The 26963-nt window shown below is 39.8% G+C and overlaps 2 protein-coding genes across 4 annotated transcripts in view; one reads left to right on the top strand and one right to left on the bottom strand.

The window, feature by feature from the left end:
- Positions 1–3910: 3910 nt before the first annotated feature.
- Positions 3911–18277, bottom strand: rce1a (Ras converting CAAX endopeptidase 1a). The gene is made up of 8 exons (XM_049567879.1): positions 18108–18277; positions 13543–13645; positions 13287–13370; positions 11724–11802; positions 11425–11592; positions 7963–8034; positions 7770–7832; positions 3911–6507 (listed from the first exon to the last, which is right to left on the bottom strand). The coding sequence occupies exons 1-8, from the start codon at positions 18275–18277 to the stop codon at positions 6278–6280; spliced, it is 969 nt and encodes a 322-aa protein (XP_049423836.1). The 3' UTR covers positions 3911–6277.
- Positions 18214–26963, top strand: part of peli3 (pellino E3 ubiquitin protein ligase family member 3) — a 47113-nt gene continuing 38363 nt past the window's right edge. For 2 of the 3 annotated variants that reach the window (XM_049567877.1, XM_049567876.1), the window contains exon 1: positions 25385–25724. The gene's annotated coding sequence lies outside the window, so the exon portion shown is untranslated. Of the gene's footprint in view, positions 18348–25384; positions 25725–26963 lie in introns of those variants that run through there. The other variant, XM_049567878.1, reaches the window with a different exon arrangement.

Genomic DNA, 26963 nt, shown 5'->3' with positions numbered 1-26963 from the left:
TGTCTGTGTTCACAAGCTAGCAATCTTCTTCCTCCCTGCCTTTGTTGGTGTATTGCTGTGTTTCTCACTGCAGCCAACTGTCAATCAGTGGAATAGCTTGGACCCAATGTGAATCCCCTCTGCAATACATGTGCACCATGGATGTGTCAAGAGAACTGGACAAAGCATTGGAGGTGGGGCCTTGTACATTCCTCTGAAAGTTGCTTAGTGGAGCATGTAGCCAAGATAGTTCAACTTTACCAAAATTACCATGTCAAGTGCACTAGAGACTACTGGCTGAGCATGCTACTTCGAGTTTAGTGCTCCACTAACTTGAATTGGGATAAAATGATTTCATCATGTGGCTCCTCCAGACTTTCCAAATGTTACTGGACCAAATGCATTAAATTCTGATAGTAAGACAAGTCATTTCATGGGGGTTGTGAGGCTTAAAAAATTGTATCCACTGACCTTTACTGTGTAAGTCTATGGGAAAAGTATTTTTCCAGGGTCATCAAGTGACAGACTCCGAAGTTGTAATTTCACTGTGTGGTAATTATGAAAATTGGCTTCAAAGCCCAGAGCACTTCCTGAGGGCCTGGTCTGAGTTAACCTCGGACACTACGGACTAGCTCATTTGCATTAGCTATTAATTCAGGGGGCTAATTTGGACTCTAACACAAGCATTTGATTTGTATATGCCCCGACATCTGTTTTACTAGTGACACATTTCCTAAATTGCGGTGTTAGCATGAGCCACCAGAGTTACTCAGATGGCCTGGATTGTTTGCATCATTAGGCACCATACAGCAAATGCACTAGAGACTTTGTCAGCTGAGCCAGCTTCTTTCAGTTTAACTATCAAGCCAGCTACTTTCGGTTTAGCCTTCTGTTAACGTGACTGGGGATAAAATGATGTAGCGTTGCAGCTCTTCTAGACTTTTGAAATGTTAGAAAACTGAATGGACCATATCCCAAGAGTGCACCAAGTCATTTCACAGAAGCTAAAAAAACAAATGTATCCACTGATTTACAGACATTTCCTTCCCAATGTAAGTCTATGGGAAAGTCTTTTGGACCCAATGGCATGTCAAGATTGACCCAGAGGTAGTAGTTATATGGTTTGGTTGCTTTGTCAAACAGGCTTCAAATCCAGTTTGAGATCAGAGATCAAACATTCCAAGTGTCCCTTAAAGGGACAGTTCAACCCCCAAATCAAACATACATATTCTTCCTCTTACCTGTAGCACTCTTTGTCAGGGTACATAGTGTTGGTGTGAGCAGTCGACTGTTGGCGATATCAGCCATAAAGATGTCTGCCTGCTCTCAAATATAATGGAACTAGATGGCCAAGATGGCTTGGGATGCTTACGGCACAAAAAAAAAAAAAAACCTCAATAGCAATGTCTCTTTCAAGAAATCATGACCAGGTTACTCAAGGAAGTGCAGAAGGAAGTGTGCATCTACTCATGGATGAGAGGCTTGTGCTCATAACATCAGGAGATGTAAACATTAATGGCGTCCTCCTCAGCTGAGCTGAAACATTAGCTAGCTCAATGGTGCTAGGGAAGCTAGCAGTAGATGTACGCTTCCTTCTGCATGGTGATATAGTTGCCAAGTGTATTTTGATAGACACTTAATAGTTCCTACATTAAACTGCTTACAACAAGGTCCGTGGGTTATTTTGAGTAACTGGGTCATGATCTCTGCAAAGAGACATTACTGATGAATTTTTCAAATGGATTCTTTTTTGTGCTTTAAGCACCACAAACCGAGTGCCGATATCTCCAACACTTGGTAGCTCACAACAAAACAATCTAGACCAATAAATAGCTCTACAGGTTAGAGGACAAAATATATATTTTTGATTTGGTTTGATTGTCCCTTTAAGGCAAAATGGGGTAAACAAACAGTTGAATTAACTTATAACCTTTCTGACTGCTTGTGTAACAACCATTTGCGACTCCATTTGAACTCTGTAGCTACCTGTGTTAGTGATTAAATGTCATCAGAACTGATGGGAATGATGGCCAAAACTATTAACACAAATAATTAAGTTTCCCTTGATAAGGTAGGTCATGTGCACACTGACCTTTTCTGGATCTGCATTATAAATATAGTGGTAGCAGCATGCAGTGCAGTGTTTGGAGCATTCTTGCCTCTATTAAATGACACCTGAGTGTGAGAGTCTTAGGCTCACTTCAATTAAAGGCAATATATGAGTGAAGCAAGAGAGAATGGGAGCAGTAGGGATTATCACACCTATTGCATCTACAGACATACTGGGTGAGAGACAGCCTAAAAAAATCAAAGGACCAAATCTGAATAGTGACTGGTTTATAGACTGTAAGCTCCTGTGGGCAAGATGCTCAAAATGGAAAAACAATTAGCAATCAGCATATGATAAAAAGGCTTACAGGCCATTTTAGGAACTCAAAGTAAAGATCCTTGGAAAAAAGACAACTAATAATAATCTCCAGCTTTAAGACCAAAAACATACTCTGTGTAAGGACACAAATGCGGACGCTTCAGGCTAGAAAAAACAAACAAAAAAAAACACTTGTCACACACTTCGTAATGGACTTCATAAACCGCTAAAGTACATGGATGATACAAGCACAACTCACTGAAATTCAAAGGCTAAATTTAGTATTTTCCAACCCCAACCTTATTTTTACGTGTTTGTGTCTACGTGACTAATAGAAACAACAACTTTTCAAATTAGTCCAGTACTGAGTGAGAGCACTGCAGCCAGCAGTGGTGAAACAGGCTGCAATGTACCCCTGCAGGCAACTGAGCACCATCAATTTACATCCATATAAAGTGCTTGTTTATATCACTGGCAGCTTCAGATTGCTATTCTATCCTTTCTGCAACATTATTGAAAGGATTACCATAGAAACAGACCTTTTTGTTAAGGAGTATGATCTTTTTGTTTAACCAGAGACAGCCCTGAAATCCTCTTCACCAAATCCACTTGACTCCATTTAAATAAACAGTCATTTCAGCGTGTATAGAGCCAGCATATTTTCACATCTAACTGAGTGAATTAAGAATTTATTTTAACCGAACTTGAGTTGGTGATTGTTGGAACAGTGGGTAGATGAAAGACGGGTTTTGTGGGTTTTATTTTGTTTCTATCAACTTTGAAGTGTGTTTAACAATGATAAAATACTGTTTATATAAATGGAATCTGGTGGATTTGATGTTGGCAAATTTCGGGGCTGTTTCTGGTCACACAAAAAAGATATTACTCTTCAACAAAAGGTTTGTCTCTGTAGGGGTCTTTTTCAATAATGTTGTCAGACATTCAGCATAACAATCTGAGCCTGTCAGTGGCAAAGACAAATACTCATGCTTAGTTGCCCCCAAGAATTATATTGCAGCCTGTTTCGCCACTGCTGGCAGTGCTTAATGCTGGACCTATATCAAAAGTTGTTGTTGTTCCCATTAGTCATTTACACACAAAAACATGGGATATAGAATCCAGGTTAAAAAATACCAAAAGTTACCCTTTAACTGCTTTTGACTATGTGATTAATTAGAGAAAAGAGTATTCATTTCAAGCAGTCTCAATCCAGTTGTTTAACCACACCACAGTCTGACTGACAGCCTTCTCATCAGCTCAAAAAAACCATACTGAACAGGTTAACACACACCAGGGTTTGCTTAAACCAAACAGGTGTGAACGTTTTAAATAAACCAAACCAAATGTGCAATGTTCTATTTTTTTCCACAATTATCATGGCAGCCCAGCCTGAGTCCCAGTATCACCCAGTCACGTTTCACCTCCCTGAGGACATTAGACCTTTCTCCTATGAGTACGTACAACCAGTTTGTCATTTGTGTTTGTGCACTTACACAGAGGATGTTTCAGCCATTATGAAGAGTAGCCCCCCCCCCCCAAAAAAAACCCCTATCCCATCACCCACTTTCACCAACAAAACAACAACTACCAGCACTGAAACATGCAGAGGTATATAAATAACCATTAATATATCGTACAAAACACTGAGCGCTTCCAGCAAAATGCTTCTCTGCAACAGCAGAGTCATCGTGTCTGATTTCAAACATAGAAGAAATCCAGATGAAATGTCACTGTTTAAAAACGAAACCACAACATTAAAACAACTGTAGGTGATGCAGATTGAATTCCTGGTGTATATTTCCTATTCCTACATCACACCAAGGTGTCACCCAACAGTCCTTAACTCTGGTACAGCTACAGCAGGGTCATTTGTCATTGAACAGTCATATCAAGAAAACCTCCCAACCAGGAGAGGCAAAGATGCCAACATCTCTATGAACATTTATAGACCAGAATGCAGTGCAGCCATTAAAGATGTTGAGTTCTGTGTAAGGGTTGTGACTCGCTGTGTTCACTGGAAAGACTGTTCCTCCATAACCCATGCGTCACTCAGGAGGTGCTCAAAGGTGTTAAAGGCTAATTCTGGTTTACTAAAACAACAACCCAAATCAGGCCTATACAGTACCTGCTTCTATTAGATTCAACTGAACCCAACTAGTTCAGCCAAATGTAAAATCCGAACCTGACCTGAGACCTAAAGCATTTTTTTTTTCATTTTTTGACCGAAAACTCTATACTTGGATGAGACCTGTCGCTTAGCAGAACTCAGGTCTTATTTTCAGAGGCCATCATTTCTATTGGTTAAGAGGGGCGACACAGTTTATCAAGATTATCTTAACCACATTATTGGAAGTCAAGCTGAAAGCGAGTGCGACGGAGTCCATAACAATTTGAAAACACTAAACAGCTGCAGCGCTAATGCAATACAACTACAACAAGTACAGTTTTTTAAAGTCGAACCAGGAAGTGGGCTGATCTTCACAAATGGGTAATAATTTGGCAGATGCTATTTGCACCCAGGTGTCCTGACCATCACTACTATTGACATTAGGGTGTAAACAGCCAATGTAACTTTTCACACTCGGGTTTAAGTAGTTACACTAGCTGTAGCTACTTACCTACATATGTAGCTAATAGCATTTGGGGATAAATAGCCAATGTAGCTGTTAACATCTGTGTGTAAATAGCCTTTGTAGCTCTTCATGTCCAGGTGTATATTCCTGGGTGTCCTTGCAAAACAGGTCTATTCAGCTATTCTGCTAAAGGTTATGTACATGTAGCAGCTTAATACATCCTAAGAATTGACAATAATATGTCAACTTATTCTAAAAATAATAAGCCCCCAGTGACTCACTCGGGACTCAAACCGTCTCCTGTGTGAAAGTCCTGTGCTTTACCAGTTTTTTACTACTTTAATCTCAGAGAATACCCGAAATTGGCTAGTACTTGCCTTACCATGAACTCTTTGCTCTTACCCTTACCACCTTCAACCTCAACGTGTCACTTGCAGGGTTGGAAATTAGCACCGGCCACCACCCAAATGCTGGTAGAATATGCCCAAAAAAGATCTCTCTACTGACTGACTGGTAGATTTAGAATCCACCAGCCTCAGTGGCAGGCGGACAAAAAGGTTAAATTCCAACCCTGGTCACAAGTACTAGTCTATCACAGCACACAGTGGGGTCCATAATAACGCAGCAGAGGAATGGGTTTAAACAGCTAAATAGCTGCAGTGTGACTATTCTCACCACAGTGCAAACAGACACTTTGCAATAATTTTACTGTTGCCCTGGGATTTCATTTCCACTTGTCTGACTGGACTTTTTTGTGATGTCTTAGTTTCCAAATCTTTCCAGTAACTTTCTCATATAACTCACATTAATGGCTGCCAAAATTACTAAAATAAGACCAAAGTTGTATTGACCAGAATTATCCTTTAAAGAAGAGGCAGCAGTGGAATATGAGTACACCAAAAAGGTACATTATGATGCTTCATCACAAATTGATGAGATCTGTCAGCATGAGAGGGTCTGAGGAGGAACTGTCCTTCAGTGTTGTAACTACACTAAAATCAGTATCAGCATGGCAGCTAAGGCCAAAGATTACAAAGACTGTCCTTCAACCAGACAGTCATACTTCATTCCCATTACGAACCCCCCACCTGCCCAAACTGAGTCAGCTGTACTTCAGCTGATTAACTGAAATATGTCATGTAAATGCATTGACATATCCAGGGTCCATAGACCATAGAAAATGGCTACAGATTTCCCCACCTCTCCATGGCAACATAGACCACATGGCTGTTAACGCTGTAGGTCCAAACTGGACCTTACCTGAACCCTAACTTGGCAAAAATACGCCCTTGACTGCTTCATCAGTGGAAGGTGATGTGACAGCAGCAGAGATGTGAGTGGGGACAGGGGACAGGGATCAGGAGAGGCAGAGGGAGCTGGGGGAGGAGGTGAGGGTGCACACCGGTGTAGGGAGACCGTAGTAGGAGGGGTCAGTGAAGGGGAAGAGGAAGAGGAGGAAGAGGAGGACCCCCATCAGGTAGGAGGAGAGGACGGTGAGGCGGTGGGGGTGCTCCATCGCTGTGCTGATAGCGGGAAAACCCATGTAGTTACAGAAGGAGTGGCAGAGCACTGGACCCATCAGGTGACCTGCAACACACATCAACACTGGAGTTAAGTTGGGTGGATTTCCGGTTTTTGTCAGTCCAGTTTGTTGAACGAGCTGGCATTATCTATTCTCTAGGTTCTTTAATGACTGTTATTAAATGCCCTGTTAATGATGTGTTCAGCAACTTTTGATGCACAGTGTTAACTCTAACCTGTATTGCATCAGTAATCAGCAAAATGACAACATGATTAAGATAATATTATGTTTATTTATGGACAGACCAACGGAGCAAAAAGTGTCTGACAGGCAATGAGCTGAGTACGGCAGCATGAAGGACATCAAATTTTAGTAGAGGTGGGCGGGGGAAAATGCACACGTTGTATTTGTTTAATAGAAAGTTCGTGTGTTTTTGGGGTGATGTGACAAGACAGGCTCTCTAAAGCCTATCAAGCTTTGCCGTTCTGTAATATAACACATACAAACACAGAATTAGGGGGCATTGTTGTCCTGTTGTTGAGCAAGCAACAGGAGTAGTAAAAGAGCCGAGTCACAGAAGCCCTGTTTCAACCAAGCAGTCCGGTACAGTTCAGTTCAGTTCGGAACACATTTTAATTGTTTCCACTGTGAAAAGTTGCGGATGGTACCAATAGAACCATTCCTTACCGCCCCCATTTTTTGTCACCCCTCTGTTGGGGTACCTAGCACACAGATCTGGTACTAAAAGGTGGAGCTAGACACACTGCAGTCTGTTGACTGGTCAATAGTGGACGGTCAGTCTTGCTCAGGACAATGTTGTGGCTGGTTTTGAAGCTTATATGACCACTGTTCATACCGTGGCAAGTCTTACATACATTAGCAAACTAAATTATAACTAGAAAATGAAACAATGATTTGTTGCCTCTGGCAGCAGAGGTGTAGACTGAGAAAAAAACAATTCAATTAACTAGGTCAGCTGCTAGCAACTCTTAATGTGGAATGTTTACTTGTAATATTACTCAACACATGAGTTGACGATGCAAATCCGTCAGAACACCCTATTTTAATAGGACATCTTTGACTGTTCTGTCAGTTTTTAATTGTCTCTCTTGGATGACATACACTTTTAGTAATGAGTGGATCTTCAAACATTTAAAAATATATATTAATTTAGACTGGATTATGTGAACTGCATATATTCTAATCCTCCCTTGGAGAAAAGGAAAAGCATTCTGGTGGGCTCCAGCAACACTAAACCCCAGCGCTTGCCTTGACTGCACCTGTGTCTTTAGCTTTAAAGGTAAGGTGTAAATGCAATGCTCCTCACCTGTCCTGATGAAGATGAAGGCAGTGTAAGCCCCAAACACTGCTGTGTAAGAGAACTGGAACACTGTTGTAGACCAGAAAAACAGGAGTCATCATCAGCTTCTTCATACTTCTGTGTCTCCGACTAACAGCGTCATACAGTCACAATGAATGCACAGTACAGATGACACATGATTGAACGCATCAGTTCTTACCTGCAGAGAGGAAGATCCCTGACAGCGTTCCCTGTCTGAACCTCAGCAGCTCAATCACATGGTGGAAATGAGCTGGAGGAGACACATTACATCAACCATGAATCTCATGTCCTTATATGCCCTTTTCTCATGTCATGTCCTTGAAACACTTTGTAACTGTGTTTTGAAATGTGCTGTACAAAAAAAGTCTATTATTATTATTATTATTATTATTATTATTATTTTTATTACGACTGCTACATGGATTCAAAACTAAATGTAAAAACAAAATAGATAGGGGGGGGGCTATTCATCAGTGTAGTCGACGTCATTGATTCCTCCTGTTTACTTTCTGTCCCCAACCATGCATAATATATCATGATTATCAACACGTGGAGCATATTTCTGTTAGTAGTAGTCACTTAAACTTTCTGTACCACTGCTAATGTAACACCATGCACCATGCTGTTATAGTATATAGTTTTATATTTTCTGTTTAAAAATAATTGTTCAAAATTTTTTTTAAAAAAAGTTTAATTTTACCATGCAAAGACACTAGCTATATTACCAAAAGTATGTGGACATGGATGTTCAGTGTTTTTGTGTGTGTTGGTCTGGGTCTGTTTTTTTTTTATTTGGGTTCCTTAGTTACAGTGAATAGAAATCTTAATGCTCCAGCATACAATTTATTTAAGAAAGCTTTCTCCTGTCTTTGTACTTTTGGCCATGTAGTGGACATATGAAAATGAATGGAGTCTTGGAATGGCGGTTAACACCAGTGAAGTTAATCTTACAGTTTACATCCATGTCTGTGAAAACATGGATGCTTCACACAAATTTTCCTCCAGAAGCACAGAAGAGCAATATAATTAACACAGTATCAAGATGAGTGTAACCAACAGGCATGAAAATGGGTCAGGGGTGAAAAAGGTGAGAAGGATATGAGACCCGGCACCTGCTAGGGGGTCCCGGGGTTACGCTCCTCGATTGTTTTGTTGTTTTTTTTCCGGTGGAAAAATGAGCTTCCAAATGCTCATATCTGATTTCTTTTAGATTTACTCTAGTGGTGGTCACATGCAGAATTATAAGATTGCACAACAACAAAAGTATGAATGTATAATTAATTGCAAATAAAGTATCTTTACTTGTTCACATATGTTGTATAAGAGACGAGACCAGGAGCAGACTGAGACACAAATTAAAGCCCCGGACACCGGCCCACAGGTTTCTACCTATAATCCTCTATATGCTTGTACACACTACACAAACGCTGTCCTCAGAATCAACTGCATAAGAAAATCAGCAGTTATTGTTTAATTCCAGACTATAAAATAATGCAACAAATGGCTATGTGCTTATTATTTAACTTAAAATACAAGCATATGACTCTATCCTAATGCATCTAATTTTATGCACAATATAATTGTCTGCCCTGCCCTGCCCAGCCCTGCTCTTGTATTACATAACCCCAGTTTATATCTCCATGGCTCACAGCCATGAACTAAGGAGGTATAAATTGGGCAATAGGCCCTATAGTCAACTTTTAGTCAACTTATTACTACAACAAAAAAATCCCACTTAATACTACTAAAAAGGTTTTCCTCTGTCTAAAATGTAATGCATAGTAAGTTCTGCCTTCACATTGCACCTGTCATATTTCTGGTCTCATCCTCCTCATCACAACTGGGGTTAGTCTGTCCCTCAGCTTCATTGTCCTTGGGACAGGGAGCACCACTTAACGTTAATTACATGCATCCACAGGAAAAAAGCAAGCACATATTTTCTTTTAGTACAGGTTTAAATTATAATGACTTACAATACCTAGTAGTACCTAGTTGGCCTCTTGAAACGGACACCTAGAAGAAATATGCAATTTGCCAAAGCCACCCTTGCACATTACACACTCACGAACGTTAGCTAACGTTAATACACCTGCTATAATGGAACTGTCGGCTCCAGCTCCAGCTCCATCTCCATCGTTAGCAACACCAGCAGCCTCAGCCTGTCAACCAACGTCGCGGCCAAAACAGGTCGGTTATTTTGGAGCACTTTGCTGCCTCTTCTTGTACAGAAGTTTTTTTATTTGAGTTTTTTCCGCGCCACCCTTTCTTGTTTTACCGACTTTATCCATGTTTTCTGTCTACAGTCAAACTAGCCTGGTCTGCCATGAGTAATGACTGATGACTACAGCTGAGCCAATCAGATTCAAGAAAAACGAGAGCCTCTTTTGTATTGGAGGAGGCCACTCTTATCCCCTCCTTCAAGCATCAAAACATAAGATTGACCTACATTCCCTCTGAACATCTCACAGCAAACAAACAACATGGGAGTGACGCGCATTACAGTACTGACAGCTAGCAACTAGCTTGAGTTAGTCTCAGCGGGCCAGCCCCACCGGCCCACTTGGTGACCGCCCATCGGGATTCGTCCCGAACGTCCCGATGGCCAATCCGCCATTGGACAAGACTGACAACTTCCCTCATGAAATGCCCACGCGCATAGAGTGCTGAAGCCACGCCCCTTCCGGTGAAGCTCATGGGGCCTTAGATCGGAAAAAATATGAATGGCAGTGAATGGGGAGAGAAATATTATCTTTTGGTCCCGTTTGAGTTGCGACATGAAATCCAAATATGTTGTTAATGAATTTAAAACATAAATTTTAAGGTCAACAAAGTCATACTTTGTTGTAAACATGCTGAGATATAGGCTTTTGAAAAAACCGTAATTAGAAAAACTACACAGGAGGCAGTCGTGTATGTGACGTCATAGCTTTCGCTCGCTTCCTGCAGCTTGGAGTGACTGCAACCTGGCACAAAACACACAGACATCTTCAATGATAAATCGATTAATCATAAAACAGTGGAATTTCAGCGGGGAGGCCAAGCTGCAGGAAGCGAGCAAAAGCTATGACATCACATACGCGACCTCCTCCTGTGTACTCTTGAGTCTTTCTAATTAAAAAGCTTATATCTCAACAGTTTTACCACAAAGTATGACTTTCTTGACCTTAAAATTTATGTTTTAAATGCATTAACGACATATTTAGATTTCATGTCGTAACTCAAACGGGAACAAAAGATAATATTGTTCTCCCCATTCACTGCCCATTCATATTTTTTCCGATCTAAGGTCCCATGAGCTGTACCGGAAGGGGCGTGGCTTCGGCACTCTATATGTTAGCTACGTCTTTTTTCTGTGGCTTCGCTCCACAGAAATGCTGTGTTCACAAGGATGGGACAGATGAACAACCTGAGAACATAATCTGGCCACGGCTATCGCCAGTGCAGAGGCATAAAAATAAACAGCTAACAGTTAAACTGCTGAAACTTGCAAACACTGGTATGGCCCTTGCTTTTAATCAAATAAAATAGATGTTTATTATGCTAGTAGCCATTCACCGAAGGACAAAGTAACATTATGAATATACTCCTAGTATTTAAAGATGGATAGCTTCAGTAATAATGTGCCAGTGACAGAACTCACCCACTCCAAAGAAGAGCGGGCAGGTAAAGATGGCAGTGAAGGGACCAGCACAGGGCACCAACATGGGCAGCATGCAGGCCCTGAACACCAGCTCCTCTGTGAGCGGTGCCACCACCTGATTCCTCAACCAGCGCATGTCACTGAAACACAATGACCAGAACCAGGGGTCTGCAGGAAGACAGAGACAGAAGAGGAGGTTATTTCCTCTGTTACCACTTTGTTACAGTTCACTGACAGAAAAGAAAGAAAGAAAAAAAAAAAAAAAAAGAGGGCAGTATCCAGCATGTTAGCTGTCTCACCTAAAGCCACCCGGATCCCATCCATGAAGCTCCAGGGGCAGTCCATAGCCAACTGCATGAGGGGGCCCAGAAATAGGACCTGCAGCACAGGACCACACACAAGACAGGCACGAGGTTGGATTTGACTAGCAGGGCTTCACTACTCATGAAAAGAAGCTGCTTATTATCATATCTGATCATTTTCCATATAAAAGCAATGAAATACATGTATCACATATTCAAGTAATTCTTAATATTGTGTCAACCAGTCACAGGCAACTCACCACATATGAGCTACAAAGAGCCATTTCTAGTCTTTATTGTCACCCACCTAGGTACCCTCGTTGTCAAAACTGCTCATTAAACTTTGCTGGAAGTATGTATGTATTTGTATTTCTTACTGCACAGCAGAGCACTTCTCAGCAATGAAGCAACAGCAACATTCTACAATCAAGTTAATCACCATCAAATGTGCATGATGTGCATTTATAACTGCATTTGAAGGACGACTTTAACTTGAAAGTCCAAAAATGACAACTTATCCAGGGAGGTCATCCATTCCCTTTATTTTCCAGTCACTGTGTGTTCACTATTGTACAGTACTAAATATATTCAGTAGACTGATATGTTGATGCACTTTATTTTATGGCCTGTGGTCGTTCTTCAGTTTAAAGGCTATATTCAGAGCATTAATATAGCAGTACACCACGATTTGCTATTGAAAGATATTGTGTTGTAATGTGAGCTTCTTTGTTCTTTTTTGTGGTAAACAGTCTGGCAGCGCATGCATGTGAGTCCTGGTTTGTGTATCCCACTGGCTAGCTAATCGCCGCTCTGCACTGCCCTCCTATAGCAGTTAGCTATGTTAGCTCTGTCAGCACTGTTGTTCATGCTGTTAGCATTATTAGCTACTAACTGCCAGCTCAGACATCCTCATGTTGGTACATATATTGTACTACTTCTTACTTTTATCCATGTAGATTTTCATCTGACTTTTACTTGAGTAAAATAACTCAGTATTCTCTCTGCCCTTTACCTTTAAATTGAATCCTGTGATGTCATGTCCTGTGTAGTTGGGAATAATATTCATAACAATAATAAGGAGTTTCTGAAGAATGCAACAATGGCACCACGTCATCAGACTCAACTCTGGCACCATCATTCTACTTTCAATATCAGAGATGTTAAATGCATATCCCTGTGCCATACAATAACAAAGTGTTACTTACCATCTGTACACGTATCCAATTTATATTAAGTTACTTCATTGTTTAAAATATTTTGTGTAGTCTGGAGTAACTAAGCTGTGGGCTTCAATCAGTTTATATTTTTGGAAATTGGGACCAGTAAAACTATATCATAGAGGGGTTTTTAAAGTACCTTAATTGCCTCCGTGACCTGTGTGTCACAACCTGACCTGTGTGCTGCTAAGCGTGTTGACAAGCTAATTGAATCAGCCAAATTGCAATAACTGACTTCCTGTTGTTTTCTGAACACTTGTCTGCACCTGTGTCTTTCACCTCACACGATATCTTGGTATCACAGGATGAAAAGCTTTGCCCGTTAATAAGGAGAGTTTCTTACCATGGTGAGCATCAGAGGAAGTACTATGGCAGGAATGAGACCTTCAAACCGGATCCCCATGAGAGCCAGTAACGATGGGCCAGTCTGACACACACACACACACACACACACACACACACACACACACACACACACACACACACACAAACTGCTTATGTATCAGACAGAAACATGACACAACAGCACAAAGTACAGCCAAACTTCTAAATGGGATCTTCAGGTGTTATGGGTCGTGCTTTCTGAGACATGGACTCACCCTGACACCTGTGAATTCTCTCCATGCCCACACAAAGAGAGGCGACAGGCCCGACACGATGAGGACACTGGTGAAGCGTCTCTTTATCACAGCGGGGTGATCCCTGACAAAATAAGCACACATCACATCATCATCACCTGAACAGAGGACTGCAGACGCAACACAGCCAGCTGAGCAGAGAGACCACTTACAGCAGTCAAATACTACCAGCTCCAACATGCTTTGGTTCATGTGCAGAATGTTAAACCAAATCCCATTCAAAAACTGCATCGTTTTAATTCATTTGACTTCTTGCTTATCTTATCTTTGAGGCATGTTCTGTCATTTTGCCATAGCTACATCCCATCCACCCTGTGCTTCAATACTGACTACTTTTTGGCAAGGACCTGTAACTTCCTGGAGTCTCTGCTGGTTGCCTGGTAACTGCTCCCAACCGAAAACAGTCTGCCATATAGCCCCCCGTAAAGCGCTGGATTGTTGTTTTTCACACTTTGGTTCTTGGATTAATCTTTTAGAAGATTAAAGAAAGAATAAAAGAATAATCCTAAAAATAATCATCTGATTAATTCATACTCAAAATAACTGTTGGTTACCAGCCAAATTGTTTTTTGTTAATCTGATTGATGACAAATTGGTAACTATAGGGTAGGTGTAATGTGCAAAAACACGACTGTCTCTGTGTGGGGCCAGTGTTTGGTTTGTCCGATCTGGGCTACTGTAGAAACATAGCGGTGCAACATGGCAGATTCTAAGGTAACGAAATCATAACTCTTGTTTTCAGGTGATTACACACTAAAGAAAACATACTTATCATATTATATTCCATTTCTGCCAATGTACCCCATAAATCCTACACAGAAGACATTTAAAAGACTGTTGTGTTTTGTTCTATGACACAAAATACATCAGTAAATACCCCACTTGTGGATTTGGAAGCTTTTAGGCGTCTTAGAAAAAGCGGTTGCTGACAAGTGGCTCAGTGAGAGAATATTGTTATCAAGCACATTGTGTGAAAATGACACTGAAACCACAGACCATATATTTTTCCCCACATACAGTAGTGCAAGTATACATTTTGGCTTGACATTCACAAATGGATAAAACATAAAAATCTCATCATTTCTAGCTTCTGTCTCTAGAAACATTATAATATTTGGTATGTTCTTGAAAAAATAAAAAATAAAAAACTCCATTGTAATGTAATTCTATTTTTGAATTTAGAAATGCAATCTTTAAAACTGATTAAAGGAATACAAGCACAAAAGTGATAACATTTTCGTACTATATCAGATAACTAAAATAAATATAGATTGCGTTAAGCTATTTGTTTCATTATCATTATTATTATTATTATTATTGCTATTATTATTATTATTAATATTATTATTATACAATTTTCCCCTTTTTTGTTTAATATTATATTTTTATTCAGTACTTAATGTTAGAGGCACTTCCTCTGTAATCAATTTTTAATCTTGTTTTGTAATGTTGACATTTATTTATTACACTGTTGTTTGCTTTGGAAATTTCTTTGTACATCCCTGTACTCAATAAACATTAATAAAGGTTGCCATACATGTTCTGTACATTTTCTATAAAAAAAAAAATAAAAAAAGGAAAAAAAAAATTCTCATACACACAAAAAAGAATGACATCAGCTCATAGGAACAAGGGTTGTAAATTGCTCACAGACCCAAGAGTCCAAGTTTTTTACAGACCGCCACTTTCTGACACAGACAATTTATCTCTTCCACGCACAAGTACAGTCCACTAACAACAGTGCCATGGACAGAAGAAATAACACAAAAAAGAGGGTTGGTCAAAATGCCCTTCAAAATGCCCTTAATAATGCTCAACAGGAGATACATCACCTGAAGGAGCAGATGGACAGCTTGTTGCAGCAAATTCTAAATTATAGGCTGAGAAAGAGAAGATTCGCCAGCAGGGTTACAAAGACCAAGAGGAAAGAAAGTGGCTGAAGGAGGTTCTCATTTCATGGGAGAGGGAGTTGACCGCCAGAAACCAATATAACTACCAGAGCATCAAACAGCAGGGGATACAAATCTTCCAACTCAAAAACAGTCTGAAATTACAGACAGAGCATGGGGAAACTGTCGGGGGGCCTGAACCTGCAGTAGTTAGCATCCATGGCAAGACAGCTGGGTGAAGAGACAGAAAAAGTCACAGAGCTATTAGAGAAAGAAGCTGGATTCTGCCAGTGTGAGAACGCATGGCAGAAGAAATACAGCGATCTGGAGGAGAGGTCCAGGAAGGAGCTCGCCAAAAACAGAAGAGAGATGGAAGATTAAAATGCAGCAGATGGAGAATGAGCAGAAAGAACTGGAGGAAAAGTTAAAAAAAAGATGTGGCACAGAAAGATCAGGACTGGAAAACAAAAGAAAAACATATGGAGGTGAAAGTTAAACAGCTTGGGGAAGAGAAGGCAAAGCTGAAAGAGCTCTGTTTGACAATTAAAAAGAAGAGGAGAGGTCTGCTTTGCAATGAGGATAGAGAGGCAATGCTGCTGAAGATGAAAGCAAAATGCATGCGAAGAAAGAGAAGGCAGAGAAGGGCAAGATGGAAAGAACGTAAAAGAAAGAACTGGGACCAAAAAGAAGGGTTTTTTTCAGCTGGATGCACAGGAAAAAGATGTGTGACATCCTTAAAATGGTGGTAAAGGAGGAGGCTGGTGGTTGTTGTTACTCCCTCTCCCCCTGACTGTGTCCACCCTCTCACCTTGTTAAATTGAGGGTGGCACAGTGGCTCAGTGATTAGCACTGCAGCCTCACAGCAACACCTCTACCTGTCCTGCTGTAAGGAGTTTGTATATTCTCCCTGTGTCTGCGTGGGTTTTCTCCTGGTACTCAGGTTTCCTCACACAATCCAAAAATATGCACTTTAGGCTAATTGGAAACTCTAAATTGATTACTGTTTGGGTTTTCTCCCAGTGCTCAGGTTCACCAGTTACAATCAATTAAAAAAAACTTTCAAATACATACAAACACACACATACATACATAAAATATATATATATATATATATACTTAAATACAATTTCTGTTTGGGTTTTCTCTTGGTGCTCAGGTTCGCCCAGTCACAATCAATAAAAGATAAATAAATAAAAAAAAACACAGACATAAAAAATATATATCTTTATATTAATAATATTTTCAATATTAAATATTCTTAATTTATAATAATATTTTTAATGATAAAATAAAAGAAAAATTAAGGTTCATTTTTCAAGATGTAAAAAACAATGTAGACATTCTAACTGTACCTCTGTACATCTTGCTTACAATTTGCTTGCAATTTACACCCTTTACAGCTGATAGGCTAATTAACACATATGAAGTATTACTTTTAGATATCTACAATGACAAGAGCCTGTGACTGACCAGCATTATGTTGATAGATTGCTGGAAATAAATTACAACTAGAGGGTAAATGCTGCATGCTGAATAGCTGATGCTACACTGCAATGCTGGCTTTAAACACTGAAACAATACCATTAATGTATAAATGATGTGCATGATTTAGAGTTTTTTGAAAAGCTGACGCTACACTGCAATGCTGGCTTAAATGTGGAAGAAGAAAGGTAGGAATGGGCTTAATTAGTATGACTGTTATTGAAAAGTTGAATGATACCAGTACTGTGCAATATGTTAAGGTTTTTGAAAAGCTGATGCTACACTGTAATGCTGGCTTAAATGTGGAAGAAGCAGGTGAAGTAGTAGAAATAGTTGGAAAAGTGTAGATACATTTAATTAGTATGAATGTCATTGAAAAGTTGAATGATAACCATACTGTGGACAAGGTTTTTGAAAAGATGACGCTACACTGCAATGCTGGCTTATATGTGTAAGAATGAGGTGAAGGAATAGGAATAGTTGAAATAGTGGAAACGGGTCCAATTACGATGAATATCATTAAAAAAAAGTTGGAATACCCATGGAATAAAAGCTGTATCTCTCTCACACAACTTTATATAAAAGCAAGACAAGTTATGTTTTGAAACTAGAAAGCTTAAACGTGGAAGGTGAGCCTCAGCTCAATGTCTATGAAGTTAGCTGTCCATATCCCATTGGTATTATTCAACTTTTCAATGATATTCATACTAATTAAACCTTTTTGCACTTTTCCAACTGTTACTACTACTTCACCTTCTTACACTTTTAAGCCAGCATTGCAGTGTAGCATCAGCTTTTCAAAAACCTTGATAGGTTCCACAGTATTGGTATCACTCAACCATTTAATAACATTCATAAACTGTTACGCCAGCATTGCAGTGTATCATCACCTTTCCAAAAAACCCTAAAGTATACATTATTCAAAGTTTACAGCCAGCACTGCACTGTAGAGTCAGCTACTCAACATGCAGCAATCTCTACTGATATCTTCAACATGTAGTGCTTGTGACTTTAATTTTAAAGTCCATTGAGCCTTATGGAAGGGCAATCCATGCCTGAATGAACATAGTAAGTGAACTGAACCACGTAGCAGAAAGCAATAAAACCATACTGAGCTCACAGAGTGTATCTCACACACCGCTCTGTGTGGCTCACCTGGGCAGGTCACTCCTCCACACATATAAACTGCCAACATAAGAGCACGCCAGCAGCAGACAGGACAGCACTGACATCCAACATAAACCGTCAGGCGGTACGAAGTCGCCATTGCTGTGTCTCATCTCCTCTGTCACAAGGTTTGGTAATAAATCCTCCTCCTCTGCCATAACGACTGCCGGTTGAGACTGAAGCAAACAACTACTCGGCACCGGGACGGTTGCTGGACCATTTAACAAGGTAAAACATCCACCGACATGAGGTGTGAAGTTGTCAATAATCTCCTTTCAAAATGTGAGCTAACGTTACTAGCTTGGAAGCTAGCTTCTGCGGCGCTCTAGAATAACGTCATCATGTGGCGCGGTTTCTTTTCTTCTTCCTCGAGGTTGCATGGCAGCTGGTAGTTCTTATGTTTGGATTACCGCCATCTTGTGGAGTTAATTAATGGTCATGTCCTTTGTTAGGTTAGTTCCACGAGCTCTGCTCTTCTCCCAAAATGAGGCAACCATAGTCTTTCTTTATTTATTTCTCACAAGGACAATGTACAGAGTAAGTCGGGGAATAAAAGTTCAAAGATAAAAGTAATTAGTAACAAAAACAAAATGGAAACAAAAAATATAGCTCTTTAAAAACACAGTGAATGAGGAAGTACATTCTTTCCATTTACAAATATGAATGTGGTATTTACCCAAAATAATGACAAGATTAAAAGGATCTGACATGTTTGCATCCAGGTTGTCCATAAAATAAATTATATTAATGTTACTAAATGACGGTGTATTATCCTTTTTGTAGTGACAGCCAATTCTGAATATCAGACCAAAACAAATTTACACATGGACATTTAATAAAATACATGGTTTCAACTTCTGAGGAACAAAAGGTATCAGTGTCTACTTCAAATCTGAATTTTTTTGAGGAAAATAATTACATAATTAAAAGGGTGTATTGCTGAACGCAATTTTAAAATGGGTCTCTGACTTTAGGAGCAACAGGACATGATAAGTAAAATGAAAAGGACATTTTCCTTAAAAGAGACCTCTATATTATCCTGTACAGAGCATTAGCTGAAGTTGTCCAAGTTTTGTTTTTGTTTAAAAAAGAAAAAAAACACACTAAACATTATGTTATCACATTTTTTTAATCCATCAAGTTAACGTCAACTTTTTAAGAGGGTAAACTAGGTGCTGTCAGAGAAAATTGCATGCTGCTTTATATCATACACGGTAAAGGAATGCAAATTGCTTTGCAGATTTGGCCAAAAACCTTTTCCTGAATCATAATAATGTTTATATATTATAATAATAATAGTGTTACCATAATCTGTTCTGCCATCTACCTTCAATTCTCTGCTCAAATTAGCAACAACAGAAAAGGTAAATTAGTTTTTACATTCTTGTCTGCAAGGAGTCTTCTAGAGTAGTTAATCAGTCCTGTCCTCGTTTGTTAAAACTGTAACCTGTGCTATTATTGACACATACAGAATATGAAAAGTAAAAACATCAAATCCAGAAGGGGTTTAATGTATTACAATCAATGTGGTTTACAAAATATATCTCTTAACATAATTCTGGTAACACTTTACAATAACCATCATAATACTTTGTAAATTAACAGTTAAACTTTAGTCAATAGTTATTTCATTGTTAACAAACAATGACATGGTAATTAATTTGAATGGTTTATTGTTGCACACATTTGAACATTTTACATGCTATATTAAGTATTTGTTAACAGTCAGTGGTTTGTAAACCATCTATGCAGTGCTGTTACAATGTTGCAACTTATGATTATAATGTCATGTTAAATGGCTTTAAAAATGTCTGATAGGTGGGTATATTGTTAACAGCCAGAATAAGAGGTGGGTATACCCACGTATACCCTCAACTACAACAGTGATTAATATGGGGTGAATACAGGTAAAGTGGGACAGTGAAGGTTTATCATTTTTATCTTCATGTGTATGAACTTCCATGACTACATAACAACACTGGGCTCATCATTAGCAAGTATGTGATTAAAAAACATAGGTGCCGTGGCTGTGACATCACTTCCAGGGGCGTAGCACGCCATATTCAACAACCTTGCAGTAAATCACGATGAAAAGTCAAATGATATGGTGTTCTAAGGTAAATAATGTTAAGGCTATAAAAATTTGAACAATAATGGGTAGCCTGTATTTTTGTTGGTGAACCAGAATTCTAAAACAAACAAACAAAAAAAACAAACATTCATGCACATATTAATCTTTTTCTTTTTTCAAAATTTGACTTTGACATTGTCCTAGTTTGCAATTAGCATATTGTGAAAGTAGGACAGTGTGTTACTGGTAAAGTGGGACAGCCATTCAAGCAATGAGGGAGTTAAATTCTCTTTTTAAGTGTCTCAGAAATTTCGCCAGCTAGCTAAAGGATTTACTTAACACCAAACCAGTGACGAGCATTTTTATACATTGCCTTAGAAAACAAACAAATCCTGCCAAAGAAAGAAAGATAGAAAGAAAGAATAAGGAAGATAGAGGATAGCTTAGATGGCCGGGATATTTGCAATATATGCAAAGCTAGATGGTGATAAAAATGGCCCTGTTGTTGTTTTTGTTGGATCATGCATTGTTTGTCCCATGAGACATGTGGTAAGGAGAATGACCTTATAAAAGAGAGGTGAAACACTTGCACTGGCTGTATTGACATGTAAACTAACCTACTGTACAAAGAGCTGAAATCCAATCTAGCCTGTGAATTAATTATTAGAAGAGAAGTTCATGAAGGTTCCTCTTTTTAAATTTTTATGAAATTAATTAAACCCATGAAAAATATTGTAAGGGGGCATCTCTCCTTTAAAAAAGTGATGATTATTGTTGTTGTGTGTATTATTATTGTGTATTGATTAGGCCTACACTTAAGTAAGAATGTGTTTGAAGTGACTCAGTTTGCCAGTAAAGGGGTCCTACTTTGACAGCAGTGCCAGGTCAAACGTGGTTTTGGATCACTGTGTGTTTGCAGAAGGATCATCTGTCCTCTCTTTAATCTTTCTTTTTCTCCCATAAAGTGTAGTAGAGCTCTTAATCTATTTGGAATAGTATCATATAAAGGGGTAAGGTATTTTTATCCTAATGATGCAGGAGGCACATTTTTATAAAGTGGTTGCTTTACGAGTATTCACCCAATGTTTGTAACAGTAAACTGCCAAAATGCCTTAAGAGAATGGCACTGTTCAGGGAGACATTATGAAGCATGTGTGTTTTGGGATATTATTTATAGCGTTGTCCGCAGACTTGTTAGCAGTTTACATTTGCCCAAGTTTAGGCTAACATCTTAGCAATGGTTGACTTTATGTGGTTGGTAAACTATGACAAAACAAGTTGTTTGCCAAATTTTAACAGGTATCTTCATTCACATAATAATCCATTGCCCATGAGTTGGCTGACTAAACTGCCATATGTGCACTAAACAAATATCAAATTCAAATATCTTCTAGAATATATCCTGTGGATGTGCTGGGATGCATTGTCAGTGATGTATCCTGGGGTCATCAGGTGTTTTGGGTTTTTTCAAATATCAGATACCCTCACCCAGGCGACCCAGCTGGGGGTGGTCAGTCCCCGGCTTGCAGCCCAGCAGCAGCTGATCATGGGGCCTCCTTTGTGGCATTGATGATAGATTTGATGGCCCTTTTCTTAGCCAGCCCCACTATCCCTAGTTTGCTGATGACTCTGCAGAGTGACCAGCCTGTAAAGCCCCGACATCCCACTTCAATAGGCTCACAGCAGGTGTTCCCTGCCGCCTGCACTGCTCTGTCAGCTACTGGTGCTTGCATGTTTTTGCCCTTGAGCTTCGTCCACGCACTCCTCCCAGGGCACAGTTAGTTCTACCATGATCTCTTGTTTGGTGGAATCAAAATAGATGACCATGTATGGATGAGGGGTTGATGAGGCGATGTGTTCTGGAAACTTGGTTTTGGGGTATTTTTTCTCCAGCCTTAACAAAGGTGATGATCTTCTGTGGGCGGTTGTGTTTGCTGGCGGTAATGGCTGAGGCTACTGTCTCTGCAACTGCTTTCAGCACTTGAAAGGCACTTCTTCAAGGGCCTTTGGACAGCTACTTAGGATGTGTTCAAGGGATCCTCTTCCAGAGCAAGATGGTGTTTCGCATCTGCCACAGACATGGAGATTTTATGTATAAAAATATAACAGTTCACTGCATTCACTATATTTAAAAAGCAGACAAACACTACATGGGAGGCTATAGGGAAGCTTGTGGTCAATTTTATGATATTTTTGATAATCCCTGTTTGGAAATAATATATATCAGATAAACAGTATGTCTACCCACAGTTCCTATGATGTGTCAAACACTGCCCAAACTTAATCAAGCCCCCATGTGCAGAAGTAGAAAACTTTTGTCAATAGATGGCGCCAAAGTAATAAATGTTCAAATCCCATCCAGGTTGTGTAGCATTCATTATAACTTTGGATATGAGTATTTTATAAAACAGTGACATGACTGGATTTTCTGCTGTACTTTTTATGCAATCTTCAAAAACTAGAGCAGGATGGAGGCTTACACAGAAATGTCATGAAGAGATCTACTCAGCCTATGAAAACAGTTGTTAAGTATTTTTCTGTAACTTTAAAAGGAGCTTTGTTAAATTTTAGAAAATAACTCTGTTGATATCATGGTGTATTTTAATATTTTATTCATTTTTCTAAAACCTACTGCATTTCAAAAATGACAAGTCGTGCACAAATGTTAATTTATAAGGAACTCCCACTTGCCAACAAGATGACTGTTAGATATGTAGCCTACACGTGGCAGCACCTTATTATCCCCTGCTGTCAGAGGGTTGACAACAACCAGGTCATTCTCCCGTCCATATTGCCTATAGCCCTCCACGTTTATTTGAAAATAAGTCTACAGTTTCCAGCAGTTTAAGCACAGTGGCGTGTCAGAGCTAAATCCTAGCATGCTAACATGCTGATGCTGAGCAGGTGTAATTTTTACCATGTTAACCGCCTTTGTTTAGCATGTTAGAATGCAACCACATGCTGATGAGTATTAAACACAAACTATAACTGAGGCTATTGGGAATGGTAGTTTTGCAGATATTTGGTCATAAACCAATGTATGTAAGCAACATGGAAATGGTGACCTGATGATGGCACTAACTGACAAAGTCAATGGATCACCAAAGATATTACTACTCATCCAGAGGGGAACATGAATGTCATGGCAATTCATCAAATAGTTACTCAGACATTTACCTCAAAACCACTAGTGTCAACCTCATGGTGGCAACAAAGGAACAGTCAGAGAATTACCAAAGTCAGTAGGATTCATCTACTGGGCACCATGGATATTGTTACCAAATTTCATGGAAATCCATCAGTCCATCCAGTCGTTTGAAAATTTCACAAAAGAAAAACTTAAATGTGAATCTCTTGGTGGCACTAGTGGAAAAGTCCGGGGGTTATCCTCTGGGGACCATAAATGTTGGTAAGAAATTTAATAGAAACCCATCAGTCCATCCAAAAAAAAAAAAAAAAAAAATTCACACACAAAAAATAAAACCTTTGATGTGAACCATATTGTGCGGCTCAAGGGAGAGTCGGGGATCATCAGCTTTCTTATGATTCATCCTCTGGGGACCATAAATGTACAAAATTTCATGGCAATCTGTCCAGTAGTTTTGAGATATTTCAGTCTTGACCAAAGGAATGGACCCACCGACAGACATTACCATCCCTAGATCCATGCCAGTTACATGGCCATAAAGCATCTGGTGTCCCATTGGCTTAATCAATATTGATACTTAACACTGATAAGGTTGTAAAGCTTATACAGCCCCTTTACTTTCATGTTGGTTGTATACAGCTGAAGGATTGACACCAACTACAACTTAGCAGCCCAAAAGTTGTTTCTATTTATGGCCCATAACTTATATGTTAACTATTAATAAATCATAAAGTAACTTTTAAGAAAGCCATTAGTTAGCTTTTGAAACCATTTATTAAATTTGTCCTCCAGGAAAAGTAGTACCTTTGATTTGTTGTAAATGAAGAAAAGGCATCCCAACTTAGTGATGACCCCAGGGGGGAGCTGGAGGGGGCATGACCACCCTGATATGATTGCTTGGCCCTAACCCCACCACCCACCCTATGAAATAATTGGAGGCCATCATTATTGTCTTTAAGAAGCAGAAGCGTACTTTTTTTTTTTAAGCTAGCACGAAGATAGTTAACTTGTGAGACTAGACAAAGCATCCATTGGTACTATAGCTTGTTGGGAAGGGGTCTAAACAATGCTCCAAAATAAGGCTAAATTTTGGCAAGAGAACAACTGGCATGGCCATTTTCAAAGGGGTCCCCTGACCTCTCACCTCAAGATATCTGAATAATAATGGGCTCGATGGGTACCCACAAGCCTCCCCTAAACTTGAGAAGGCTTGTTTCGAGTGGTGGAAGTACTTAAAGTCACACTTAAGTAAATGTTCAGATTTCTTACCAGAAAATTACTTTGGTCACCCATTAGAATGTTACTTTAGTAAAAGTCTGAAAGCATCTTATATTTCTCGACTTAAGTATCAAACATAATTTTACAACATTAAATGTACTTAAATGGTAAATGGAAATACACTTGTATAGCGCCTTTCTAGTCATCTGACCACTCAAAGCGCTTTTTACACTGTGAGTCACATTCACTCATTCATACACTGGTAGCCTACAAGGTGCCATCTGCCACTCAGTTTTTAACACACTCACACACCAGTGGAACAGCCATTGGAAGCAATTTGGGGTTCAGTATCTCAAGGATACTTTGACATGCATACTGGAGGAGCAGGGGATTGAACCGCTGACCTTTCAATTGGTGGACGACCCACTCTACCTCTGAGCCACAGCTCAATACTTAAGTATTGAAAGTAACAGTACAGGTAAATACTGTTAACAAAAAACACAAGCAGTCAAAATTTTGAGAATTATAAAGTTTATTTCTTCGTAAGATATACACCACCTTAAAAACTGAGCATACATTACACTTGAAAAAAAGGTCTTCTGCACAATTCAAAGGATTTAAAGAAAAAGCCAGCCCAGATGAAACATTTCTTGGGGGCGCCACTGTCCCATCTTCCAGCCAGGAGGAGGTGGGGGTGCATTTACACTGTTTCTGTAAGTGATGCCTATTTCCACAGAATTGCATGAGTTATTGAAGGCACCAGATTAGGAACCTCGAATTTACCAGGATCACGTAAAGGCAACACCATTTTCGTGTTACAAGATTTCTCTTTCTTTCTCGAGCCAGAGAGAGAGAGAGGGAGAGGGAGGGAGAGAGAGAGACGTAGGCGTGACATCGGGGCTGTCTGCTGTTATATCCGGCAGGGATGAACGTGTCTCAGTCTCCGGTGTAACGTGAACGGAGGAGAGGCGATGCTACCGCTCCTGATACCCTGCGCTTATTCTCCCTCATCGTCTTCTTCGCTCCTGTTCTCCGTCTTCACGCTTCCCAGGCCGTACGGGGACTGACAGAACCCGCACCCAGACACACACGCACACACACACACCCAGAGGAGGAATTACGCACAGATCCGAGCCGGTCCCGGACCTCCATTGGCAAACATCAGCGGGTACGGGCCTGTTTATCTGATTTCTCCACATCACCTGTCTTTATTCCAGCAGCAGCAGCAGCAGCCCCATCCACACAGAGCAGATGGCAGGAGACGCCAGCTGGCCTGTTGTCTGCTTTACTGCTCTTCAAAGGAAATGATGGAGGTTAAAGTCACCTTTTTATTTGTGGATTGTTGACTTTCTCATCTTTATTCAAGCTGACGTGAATCTTTATGAGGTAAATTGATTGGTAAGTGATGTCAAACTGTTGGAAGTGAAGCAAAATAAGACACTGGCTGGAGTTTTCTAAGGGATTTTCTTCTTATTAGTGGCCATTTTTTATTATTTACATCTAAATCACTGCTGCTGCTGCTGCTGTGTGTGTGTATGATAGGGAAATGTGTTTGTGCGTAAGGAGGGTGTGTGTGTGCGTGCTGATGTCTTCCCTATATGTAGTGTGTGTTGTCTGTGCAGTGGAATCCCCTGTGTACAAACCCAGCCTGCATGCGCCTTAAAAATGGCACAATAGCCTGTTTATGTTGCCCAAATCTGATATTTAATTGTGAAAAAGGAGAAATAATAGATATTTTTGTGGATGCTGATCTCTCATACTCCCCATTTCAAGCAAAGCCTGTTAATGGCCAGATTCGATCAGGTTACTACATCATATGTCATAATAGAGAGTAGAAGAAGTAGCATCCACACAGCATGGCCCTGGGAAAACGCAATCCGCTGCAATCCGCACAGACAGAGCAGGAATAATAAGAGGAGATAGAGGCCATGTTTGAATCATCCTGGACCAGAAATGAAGCATTTCTGGCGCATTAACAGTTTCATGCAATATTTCCCTGCTTCTAGATGCTTCCAGGAAGCTTTTAGGAGGAAAGGATTTGGTGGGATGGTCAGGGAAAATGAGCTCAAAATGGCTCACAATACAAAAAGTAGTAGCAGTGCTCTGATGTTATTCATGATCCAACAATAATATAGTTTGCTGAGTGATGAGTCATATTTGTAGCGTGCTGGGAAATGACAGTTTTAGGCATATGGGCCTAAACATAGATCCTTGGCGATGTTGTGATTAGAGTCAGGCTGATGCCGGTTGCAGATATGTGAGACCAAAATATGTAAAACCAGATGGTACAGTCAGTGTCGTCCACCTCTGCATTAATGGGTATGATGCAGGCTATTTATTCATATTTAATGAAGAGATGATTTATGTAGATGCCTGTCTATAAGACAGCTGTTAACCTGAAGTGATT

This window comes from Epinephelus fuscoguttatus, linkage group LG23, assembly GCF_011397635.1.
Source record: "Epinephelus fuscoguttatus linkage group LG23, E.fuscoguttatus.final_Chr_v1".
In the NCBI taxonomy this organism is placed as follows: domain Eukaryota; kingdom Metazoa; phylum Chordata; class Actinopteri; order Perciformes; family Serranidae; genus Epinephelus; species Epinephelus fuscoguttatus.
The sequence above is the reverse complement of the archived record's forward strand: the minus strand, read 5'-3'. Positions and strand labels throughout refer to the sequence as shown.

What these genes read in the sequence shown, in the direction of transcription:
- rce1a (XM_049567879.1), bottom strand. Translation starts at nt 18,277, where the DNA reads ATGGCAGAGGAGGAGGATTTATTACCAAACCTTGTGACAGAGGAGATG. An exon ending in TGGAGGAGTGACCTGCCCAG is followed by an intron (nt 13,646 to 18,107) that starts GTGAGCCACACA and finishes TTATTTTGTCAG; the next exon opens with GGATCACCCCGCTGTGATAA. An exon ending in CCCGCTCTTCTTTGGAGTGG is followed by an intron (nt 8,035 to 11,424) that starts GTGAGTTCTGTC and finishes TGTCTCCTCCAG; the next exon opens with CTCATTTCCACCATGTGATT.